Source organism: Sciurus vulgaris (genome assembly GCF_902686455.1).
Source record: "Sciurus vulgaris genome assembly, chromosome: 5".
NCBI lineage: Eukaryota > Metazoa > Chordata > Mammalia > Rodentia > Sciuridae > Sciurus > Sciurus vulgaris.
This window is the reverse complement of record NC_136465.1, coordinates 66,322,763-66,333,689: the sequence shown is the minus strand read 5'-3', so window position 1 is coordinate 66,333,689 and position 10,927 is coordinate 66,322,763. Positions and strand designations below refer to the sequence as shown.

Sequence of the window (10,927 nt, the reverse complement as noted above, 5' to 3'; positions counted from 1 at the left end):
CTGATCAGATGTGATCATTAACCTCAGGTGATATTACAGCTGAAACCAACTTCTACAGGCTGAAACCTGATGGCAGGGTCTGGTCTGGCTAGCTCTCCTCCTCAAAAGGAGGGGCAAGAAGTTTTGGTGAAAGATTAGGGGAACATCAAGAGCACTAGTACATCCTTCTGCCCTGACCCTAACTGGGCAGATGCTCTAATTTAAGGTGGGTCCTCCCTCTGTGAAAACAAATGAAACAACAGACACAGTTGGCTCAAGTGACATATTTCAATATAATCTCTAAAACTCTATGAATTGAACAGATAAAATACCTCTGGGCTGTTTTGTTACAAAATATTTGCCATTTGGATTAATTGCTGGGTGCAGCCACCCTGCCTTTTCCTAGAGAGGTGTCTCTCCAGCCGGGTGAAGGGTCTACGCAGGGAGGAGGGGCGCAGCGAGAAGGGACGTACAGCTGAACACAGGGGTAGATGGATGGATGGTTGTCAGGGAAGCCTACTAGGCACAAGAGACATCCTGGCAGGCTCTCAGGGACAAGTAGGCAAGGGATCAATGGTCCAGGGCTGAAGTGTGTGTGGGAGCAAGACACTTTTGTGGACAGACAGACAGACAGGCAGGCTTCTGGTACAAGCTGCTGGGGCCCTGGTCTGTTTCAGGCCTGGAGGTGGGACTTGGCCAAAAGCTGGTTGAAAAGCTAGTTTCATCTCCCAGTCTCAATTTTGGAGTTGGGCCCAAGTAGATAAATTGAGAGAGGGGACCAAGTCCCCTAAAGTAAGGCCTAGAGAGTTGATGAAGTGGGGCCATCTTGGGGGCTATTGGATCTGGGGGCTTGGTCAGTACTCCACTGCCCTCTTCATCTTGGGAGAGCAGGAGGGTCCAAGGGCATCTATGCCAGGCCCTCTGGGAGGTCTGAAGATCCTGACATGGCCACCATCATGGGAAGGGACAGGAGGCTTACCCTAGGTCTCTGAGGAAACGAATAGAGACAGGTCCCAGCCTTAGCCTGCTGGCTAATCATGTAGGGAAGTTACAGATGCTGGGAATTCTGGCTTCCTCCTGACAGTATGGAGGCCCAGCTGTTTCCTGCCCCAGGTGATGAGGGAGTCAGAGCCCCTCCCAGCTGAGGATTGCTCTGTGCTCATGGCCCCACACTGATCTGCTTCCTATACAGGTCCTGAGAGTACACACATGTGCCAGCCCTAAGACCCCTGCCGTGGGCCTTCAGCTTGTGGGAGGGCAGTGTTACTGTGCCAGTCAACAGGGAGGGAGGGCACTCTGTCAGCTTGAAGCATGATGTGAGCAGGAGACAAGGGGTCCAGATAATGGGGACTGTGCCCCTTTCTCTGCCACCCCTGGCATCCAAGGTTCCCACACCACAAATATATTTAGCTGTGATCATAACTCATCTTTCACAGGTCATACTCTGCCTCCTATTCATAATTTTCATCCTCATTCAAGATTTATCCACTTCCATACTGCAATTCTACTTCCTCTCAAGGCCCTGACACCTCCAAGCCAAGGACAATGAGGTGTCTGACCCATGCACCCCATCTGTCCATCTGTCAGCTGCTCCATTCCAAAGACTTTGACTGGAACATCCCTGTTACAGAAAAGACCCAGCAGGGAGCCAAGGCAGTCAGGATGGGGAGGAGCAGATGGAGCCACAGGGGAGCCAGCAAATTGGCTGCGAGTTACAGGAAACCGGGCCGACAAAGACAGAAATAAACTCACTGGGTGACATCATAATGACGTCTGGGTGACCACACATGTACATAAGAAACTAGGTCATCTGGTCTCTCCAAGAGCCAGGAATGATCTATGCCTCCTACCTGGCCCAGGGTACTGCAGCTTGGGGCATGTGGTAGGGGCTGGGGGAAGCCAATTCAATTTAAACGAGCAATATTCACTGCACCTCTCTGGGTGCTTTAAAAACAGGTTCTGAGCTGGGGACAGGGGTGGGAGGATCTAAATGAAGGACAGAAACAATGGCTAGCACAGGACTGGAGAGTGGCCCGGCTTGAAACAGACAATTCCTGGAAGGATCATGACTGGGGAGGCCATGGCACTGTCTCGTGGTATTTGAGGGTGGGCCGCCTCTCATCTGGCTGGGGAGAGGACACTTCCCTGGGCTCTGTGTGGCCACCTGAGGTTGGCTCTGATTCTGCTCTGCCCTGGGAAGTCAGGGAGTCCTGCTCAGCTCCTTTGCAATTTGTTCTTCTTCTTTTTCCTTTTTTTTTTTTTTTTGGTACTAGAGATTGAACCATGCTCTACCACTGAGTTATATTTCCATTTTTAAAATTTTGAGACAGGGTCTCACTAAGTTGCCCAGGCTGGCCTTGAACTTGCGATCCTCCTGTCTTGGCCTTCTGGGTCACTAGGATTATAGTCCTTTGCAATTTTGAGAGTCCAGGACTCTTAACCATCCCTGCTGGAGGTGGGTCTATACCTTCCAGAAGGGGGACTATTTAAAGGCTGGGGGTAGCAGGGGAGATGCAAGTGCCTCTGGAGCTCCACTTCTCCTGCCTGCCTCCGCACCCAAGCCTCTCCTGGAGACCATCGTCATGCAAAAGGGAGCCTGACTGGGGCCAAGTGGTACCTCTGCCAGGCAAATCATTACCTCATCCCCTCTGCTTCTCATCATGTGTGTTTATGTGCAAGGGCCTGTGCACTCTTGGCATTGACTGGGTACTATTTGGGGCCAGGAAACTAAGAAATACTTTTTAAAAGTACATTTGGCAGATACATGATCTTGTACTTCTATGGCCCTGTTGAATTGACCCAGTCAGAGCTGAGTGCTTCCCCCTCCCTCTTCCTTTTCTTAAAGCCCTCCTGGAGTTTGGGAAGCTCAGGAAAGTCTGTGGGAGGAGGGGAAAGACATGGTCAGAATAGCCAATGTCTTTGGGGGAACCACAGAGCAGCCCCCTGAGACTGCCAGTCTTGGGGGACAGGGGTAGCAGAGAAAGACTCCCTTCACATAGCTCCCACCCATTGGCACCTCCAGGGACCAGGGCCTACTCTTCCTCTACTCAGTCACAGATGCATCTGGTCCTGGGGCTGTGAAGCAGCTGCCTTCCATCCAGCTGCTGCTGGCCACTGGGCACTAACAGACTCAGAACCTGCCACCAGTTAGTCCCTCAGCTCTGGTTTTCTTCAATTCGTGATCCAACTGTGGAGAGTGGTGTCCAGAGGAAGAGGAGGCGTCACCTCATCTGCTTGTGTGGGCCCAGGAGAGTGAGGTGGTGTCGTCTGAGTTTGGGGGAAGGGGTGCTCAACTAAGTGAGGGAAGGATGGTTGGCTTGGGGTTCTTTCCAAAATGACAGTGATCAGTGACCAGGAACACATCGTGCCAGGGTGTGGGGAGCAGCGAAGGGCAGCCCAGGTCCCCCCAGCGGACAGCTCTCCTGGGACATCAGGGTGCAGGGGGACAGAGTCTACACCAGGCTCCTTGAGCCACTGGAATAGCGGCGCCGGTGCAGCAGGGAGCCTGGTGGGCAGAACTGGTGAGGATGGTTGTAGGGAGGTGGGGGTGGGGGCAGTGGAGGCTGGTGGATGACCTTGACGGGGGAGCCTGGGCCGCCCAGAGGTGTGGAGCCACAGGAATCAGAGGAGGACGAGGCGTAGCAGGAGAGAGCCTGGCTCAGCAGGGGCTCCATGCGGGCCAAGCAGGGCTTGTCCAGGACAATGACCTTGACAATTTGCTGGCACTGCACCAGGGTGCCTGGGGGCGTGGGTGACGGTGGCAGCGTTGGGAGCTGCTCTCTCAAGGGGCTAGGCTGCAGGTCTGGCAGCTGCGGTGGTCCCCTCTCGGCCCCCAGCCCGGGGTTGTGCTGGGACGTTTGAAGCCTGTTGTGAATTGACACCTAGTTTAGAAACAGCCAGAGAAGCATGAAATGTTACAAGACTAATTCCCAGCTGCTGGGACTGGCTACCCTGAGCCTCCCTTTGCCTCCCTCCCTCACTCTCAGCCCTTTCTCTCACCCTCGACCCATCTCTTTACCCAGAGGAAAACTTGTTCTGATTCTGGTTCTTGTGCAGCAGGGACAGTGAAGGCAAGAGACTGCCCATGGGCAGCTGTAGCACTCCAGCCTGTCTCCTCATCTGTGAGATAGGTTCTGCATAGATCTGCAGTCTGATTTCATGGACCTGTTGGGAGGCTCTGGGCCAAAGGCCATCTCCTTCCCACCTCCATCTCTACTGACCAAGCTTGAAGAGCAGGGCTAATGACCTTTTGTCCGCTCAGGGCCTCCCGGACACTGTGCAGACACTGTCCAGGACTGGACACAGGGGCAGAGGGTTTTGGATTCTTCAATCCCATTTCCTCCCTCCAGCTTCGTTGAAGAGGAAGCCTCATCATCACTGTTGACATAAAGGTGCCCCAACTTCAGAATGCTGGGGACCTGAAAGGGGTGTTCTGGACCTAACCGTCCTCCTAGGCTCCTCAAACCCATGATCCTGAGTTCAAGAACAGCTCAGGTAGCCAAGGGCAGAGTCAGGTCCCCACCCTCCTTTCCATCTCAAGGTGGGCCCTTTAGATTTGCCCTGCTGGGAGGTGGGGGGCTCTAATCTTTATCCCTTGGGTAGGAGGAGGTAGTCTGGATGGCACTTGTAAAACCATGAAGGTCAGTATGAACTCCTCTGGCCTTCTCATGCTAGCAGGACAAGGTGGAGAAAATGGGTGGCAAGGGAACGAGAGGATTCTGGAAGGAGGAGGATTTAATTCCTTACTCTGTTCCATGCCACACCCCAATCCCCCAACCTGTAGATATGACACATCAAAATCCCCTCCAAATGCTGGGCCTTTTGAGTGGGGTGGCTGGACCCCTTCCCCTCTCTTTCTATTGGGCTGTCAGCTGTCCCTGGGCACCACAACCTTGGGCCAGTTGCTCAGGGTGCAAAGGAGGACATTGAGGTGTAGGGGAGGGGACCTTATACCAGGCCTAGAACAGAATGGTCCGGTTCAAAACTGCCTCTGAGCACTAGTCCAGCAATCCCTAGTTTTGTTTATTGGTAAAGGTACAATTTCAGGGACCTCTTTTCTGGAAACATGTACTCCCCAGTGGGCTACTTCCCTCTCGAGGCTCCCCAGCTGTGTCTGCCCCTCAGTATTCACAAGCCCCACTGCCCTCCTCAGTGCCTTACAGGCTTTATCCTTCACCCTCAACCTCCAACTGGGCCACACTGTCCAGGTCCGAGATTTCCCCTAAACAAATGAAGGTGCCACTGAGCCCCTCACTGTCCTGCCAAGACACATGGTAGGAGAGTGCACAGCTAGGGGCCACTGGTCCTCTCAGAGAGCCTCTGTGGTCCTCCTTTGGGCAAAAGTCACTGCCAGAGGTCATGGACACGTTTCCCCACCTGCTTGTATTTTGAACTAGTCCCTAGGAGACAAGTGGCCTGAGACAGCCAGGCCAGGCTCAGGCTCCATCTGCCTCCCTGTCCCCACCTTCACAGTGGTCCCTCTCAGGGCAAACGCCTGGCTGCCCAGTCCAGACCCAGTGACCCTTCTTTGTCCTCCTCCTCCTTGGCTGCTCCCAGGAGGCCTGCAGTTTTTGGCTTTGGCCCACACCCCCTCTGCCTCCTGGTCTAGTTCCCCCTCAGATGCACCCCAGCCTCCACCCCAGTCTGGGTTCTTTATTTTTAATGGTCAGTAAGTGAAAAGCAAGAAGTGACAGCAAAATTCTCTCTCATTTTTACCCCCTGCTCATGAAAGAAAGAGAAGAGAGAGAATGGAACATGAGTAGCAGCTCAGAACAGCTCAGAGAAGATGGAGAAGCGCCTGCCAGAGGGGCTCGGCCAGGCAATGATGGAGGAGAGGGCAGAGGACGAGAGAGCTTGGGGTCCAGCTGAGAGGCCATGGGGCAGAGAAGTTGCCCTCTATGCAGGGGAGCAGAGGCTGGCAGGGCCCTGGAGCTAGCTGAGGAGTGGCAGCCTTGCAGATAGCCACATGGCCTCTTAGGGCAGATAGGGGAGACAGGGTGCTTGACTGGGGTCTTCCCTGGGCAGCCCGGGCTAAGGCATGGGTGGAGCTGGCAGAACAAGCCGGTGGGCTGGTAACTGGGTGTGTTTATCTGCAAGGCTGAAAATGGGCAGCTGCAGGAAGATGGGGAGAGGAGGGGCAGGGGATGGAATACCCACCCTGGGGGCTGGTCAGCTGCTGGGGCAGGAAGCTCCTCCGAGTAAAGGTGCCTCCTCCAGACACACGTGTGTGGGGGGTGGGGGCCAAGGGGACAGAGAAGAAACTGAGCTTCCCAGGGCATCCTGTGTCTTCCCAGGGCTTAGGCAGACTCCTGGTAAGGCTCCTCCCTTACACAGCTGGGTGGGAGTCTCCACTTTGAAGTGGGGGTTGGGAAAGGATCATCTGTATAAGCAGCTAGTGGTCCCTAGGGGCCTCGCAGCAAGAGTAAGGACGGGTCTCACTGGGGTGTTAGGGGATCCAGTGTGGAGGGCTGGGACCCAGCAAGACTTGCTGGGTCAACTGCATGGTTCCCCACAGGGGAGACACTTTGGGGCTGGCCTCTGCTACTTCCCCAGTCCCTTCCTGGGTGGCCTGGGGATGGGCACCCTCTCCCTCCAACACATCCGGTCTTCATATTAATCAGCTCTTTCCCCAGGAAGACCTCCAAGATGTCCCAGCCCAACCCGGCTTCGGTTTCTTTCAAGCACATCCCTGTCCCCCCATAGCCAGCTTTCCAAGGGACCAGCTGTTCCAAGGAGAAGCGCCCCCATTCCCCCTGCTCCCACTCTCAATTCTTCATCTTTCTTAGGAGGTATCCAAAATGGCTGGTCTGCCCCAGAAAGGATCACTTGGAGACTTAATGGGTGACTTTCTAGAGGGAGCCAGGGCTCCCTTCTATGGGGGATGAAGGACTTGGGGAGGGAATATTGGATTCTCTGATACGGCAAATAACGGAGAGCAGTGAAGAGTTTGCTGGGGAAGTAGATGTGGGGACAGCATGGGCGGAGGGACATGGGGGTGTCATGGGTTTTGTTTCCATGGGACTAGTCTGGGAGCTCAGCCTTGGAGGGCAATGGGCAGGGAGCACTGGGCTGGGGAGCGAGCAGAAAGTGCTTGCAGCTTAACTGGGGGCTGGAAGAGTGGCATTACCCATGCTAGCAGTAACTTTTAATTGTATCTCTTGAAATTGGTAAAATGGTGAGTCGGGCTGGGGAGGCATTGATTAATACCTGAGAAGAGAAACAACAGAGACGGTGAGAAGAAGGACAAGAGGGGCACAGACTCACTCACCTGGACACAACCAGGCCTCCACTTACCTCCCCTGAGCTCTCCACCGGCTTCTCCCCCAGCGCGGCTTCCCTTTTGGCTTTGAATGCAAACAGCATAGGCTCATTCTCTACCAGTCCTGGAGGGAACCCTGGCCCACCCTACTCCTCCCCTCCAGCATCTCTGTTGTTAGCTGATGAGGGCAGCAAGACTATAGGGATGCAGTCAGGAGCTCAGGTCTACAACTTAGTGACTGTGTTATCTTGGGCAAGATGCTGTACCTCTCTGGGTCTCTACACACTAGCAGATCTCTGACACTCCTTCTAATGTTGGCATTGTAGAGTCTAATTTCCCATAGTCAAAGCCTTTCCAAGATGAACTAGGAAAGATGGCTTACGAGGTGAGTCCGGGTTTGTGGGTATCATGGTAATCTGCCCACAGGCCCCTTGAGGGAGGAGCCTGACTTTGTTCCTGTCCCCGTGACTTAGCTGAGTGCTGAGGCCTGCACAGTTCGAACTATGGTGCCCCGCACACATCAGAGCTGATAATGGCCTGTAATTACTACTAAGGCATTCTGCCTAGCCCGGCAGAGCAGCGGGGACCCTGCAAACCCCCAGGGGCAGCTTGATGACTTTTCTGGCGAAGTCACTGCTGGTTTCCACCCACCCCCAGCAGGAGCCCTTGTGATTTCACAACCCCTGGGGGGTGCCAGTGTTTCTTGCCAGCCCTCTGTTTTCCAAAGTGCAAGAGGGAGCAGCGCCATTCTTTGGGAAAGAGAAACGCCACACTGCTGAGGCCACCAATGGCCAAGTCCCTGGGAATGCGCATCCTGGCCTGATCAGCACTTGCAGCTCCCAAAAGAAAGGCCGGTGGGGATGCAGACTGTGGGTGAGAGGGAGTAAATCACAGCTGAGGGCTGGCTCTGGGGTTTAGACTGCTGTGCAAACAACAGTGACCCACATCCTGTGACCTTATAGAAATAAAGGGCCGCCTAACAGGCCGGGTGGAGCATTATGGATGCACCATGGCAGGTCCAACCACCTGCAAAGATGACAGTTACAGTGAGAATCTCCATGTAGCAAAAAGAGCCCCGTGTCTCATTTAGAAAGTGAACCCCAAGTCCCAGCTGGTGTGACCAGTCCCTGTGTCTGGGGACAGCTATGGAGGGTTTGGAACCACGTGGAACCCACTGGACTTTCTCAGCTCATCTTGCTGTGACCCTGGCTTTCTGGTGCTCAGCATAGAGCAATGGATACTCAGTACCCATTTGTTGAATGTGAGACTGAATGACTGAGTTAATGAACAGTTCTGGATGATTTGCTGGGGTTCTGTTGGGATGGGATTTAAGTTCCATGCCATTTCTCCCCATTCCTTTTTTTTTTTTTTTTTTTGGTGCCGTTGGAAGGAGGTGGGGACAACTCCTTCTGTGCTCCCTGAAAGTGGTGGGTAAAGTCAGGGAAGCAGGTAGAAGGAGGGGGCATGGCAAGAGGCGGGAGAGGCAGGTCTAGAGAGCATGGCAAAAAGGACGAGTCTAAAGCTCATTTAGCTTGGCTGGAGGGGACAATTCAATCTGAAGAAGTTGTGTTTGAGGCTCATGTAGATTTTGGGATTGGCTGACCTGGGCTTGGGGCTCATTATGGAAAGAACAGGGCTTTGTACCAGGCACAGCAAAATTCAGGATCAGACCCAGACCCTCCTGGCTGTTCTTCCTTCTTACCCTGCTCCTCCCGTCTGGGGCCAGGGCATCAGCACCTGGTTTGATTCCTCCAGGGTGGATTATGACATTTCTCATGAGCTCCAGAACTCTGGTGCAGTTTGCAAAATGGATGTGTTTCTTTCTTACCTTCCTTCTTTCTCATTCCCCTACTGAAGCCCTGAGATTAAAGACAGCAACCTGGAGCTCCACAATGGAAAGAAATGGCCAGAGGAAGGGGCATGTCTCCCACCCAAATCACCCAGGAGCCAGGTGCAAGAGCTTCAAGTGTCCACATGGGCCCAGGACCTGGGGGCAGAGCTGAGGCTCACCTGTAGGCGATCCTTGCTTCGACTGTGGGTCCACCTGGGCTCCCCCAGGCTTGAAGGAGAGCGTCTTTGTTCCCTGCTGCTTTTCCAGCTCCCCTAAGGAAGGGAGAGGCCATGAACAGGCAGGAACCCTAAAATTCTACCCCACAGAGGTGAGCGAGGAAACGTGGGGAGTGCAGGAACAGAACTAGGAGAGGAAACGCCCTACTACATGTTACAGGGAGGGACCTCAGGGTCTGGCACAGCGCTCAGTGACCAGTTTTAACTTTTCTCTGGGAGCCACAGTTTCATCTGTACATGGGGCAAGATCTGCTAGAGGGGCAGTGGAAGAGGTTAGCCTGAGGAAGGTGAACTCCTGGGTTAGAATCCTGGCTCTGACACTTCTTAACTGTGTGGCTTTCAGCAAGTTACCTTAGCTCTCTGTGCCTCTCTGCAGGGGGAAAAAGTTGGTGACATCTAGTCCATCCACATGCACATTGAAGAACTGAGCCCACCCCAGCTGCCGGGCTTTTCAGGGTGTTCAAAGCTCTATCCCAAGAAGGAGATTCTGCCTACTTGGGGATCTGTCAGGCTTGCACAGCCAGTGTGGCCAGGACATCTCTCTTGGCATTCCATTTTGTGCCTCTCCCTGGACTGGGAACCTGTTCCATCTTGTTCTCCCAGTGGTGTTAGAGAACTGCCAGTCACCATGTTTGGAGATTCGACAGTGATTATTAAATCATTTCTCCAGCTTCTCTGATCCAGGAGACATAACTCAAGTTCCTTCTATTAAAGCTGCTCTCCTGGGTTCCATTTTCTGTCTCTTTGGTTGTCTAGAATTCAGGGACACTGAACTGGAAACCCCCAAACCAGAACAATCTGTCCCGATTTCCTGAATCACATCATCCATCAATACTCCATATTTGTTACTGAACTGAGAATTGTCAGAGAGCTCCAGAGGGGCCCTCTGGGCTTTGGAGAAGTTAGCATCATAATTACATACAAGAAGTCTGCAGAAACTGAGTGCTGCACTTGCTGTCATTTACCTTGAGAACTTGGACACCTTCCTTAAGCTCTATCAGCCTCAGTTTCATTATTTTAAAAATGAGGTTAATACACACCTATGAAAAGAGGTCGTGAGAATTAAATGATAGGTTCTGCCCACAGCCCAGTGCCTGGCATGTAGTGATACTCAATAAATGGTAGCTGCTACTGGTTTCCATTTTCTCTTTTGCTTTCTGACTTCCTCTCCTGCCTGCCCCATGGCCAGTTTCTCATCTCTCCTTAGCTGTCTCCTCCCTTTCTCTTCACCTGAAGATTGAGAGATAAACCTAAGCCTTTTTCCCTGCTCCCTTGCCCTGGCCAGCAGGGGGGGATGTTCTCCTCTGGACATAGCAGATAATGAAAATACCTGCTCCTCAGTTGCTTTGGGAAGGGATTTACAGGCTGCTGGTGGGAAGAAAGGTACCTCTTCCAGCAAATGCTAGTGCTGGGAGTGTGCAATGGCTCCCAAGGGCAGCAAGGAGCCATCTGAGATGTTTTGACCATGAGAGAAGTGAAGCATCCTTGAGAATGTTCTAGAACAACAGCTAAGATTGCCCCCTGGCCATCCACTCCAGCCCCTGAAAAGAGTCTGTGACAGCACTGAACTCAAACAAGTAAATGCTGCAGAAAGAAATGTGGGTATACTCAGCCCCACCATGC

General features: G+C 53.2%; 1 protein-coding gene across 7 annotated transcripts in view; it reads right to left on the bottom strand.

Annotated features, from left to right (window-relative positions):
• Positions 1-253: 253 nt before the first annotated feature.
• The window catches only part of IQSEC3 (IQ motif and Sec7 domain ArfGEF 3), a 105,602-nt gene continuing 94,928 nt past the window's right edge, over positions 254-10,927 (bottom strand). For 2 of the 7 annotated variants that reach the window (XM_079141975.1, XM_079141976.1), the window contains 3 exons: positions 9,248-9,340; positions 7,273-7,322; positions 254-3,860 (listed from right to left, as the gene is read on the bottom strand). In XM_079141975.1, the coding sequence (XP_078998101.1) occupies positions 3,432-3,860; positions 7,273-7,322; positions 9,248-9,340 (572 nt within the window). In that variant the 3' untranslated portion in view covers positions 254-3,431. Of the gene's footprint in view, positions 3,861-7,105; positions 7,186-7,272; positions 7,323-9,247; positions 9,341-10,927 lie in introns of all 7 variants that reach the window. The other 5 variants (XM_079141971.1, XM_079141972.1, XM_079141970.1 and 2 more) reach the window with 5 other exon arrangements.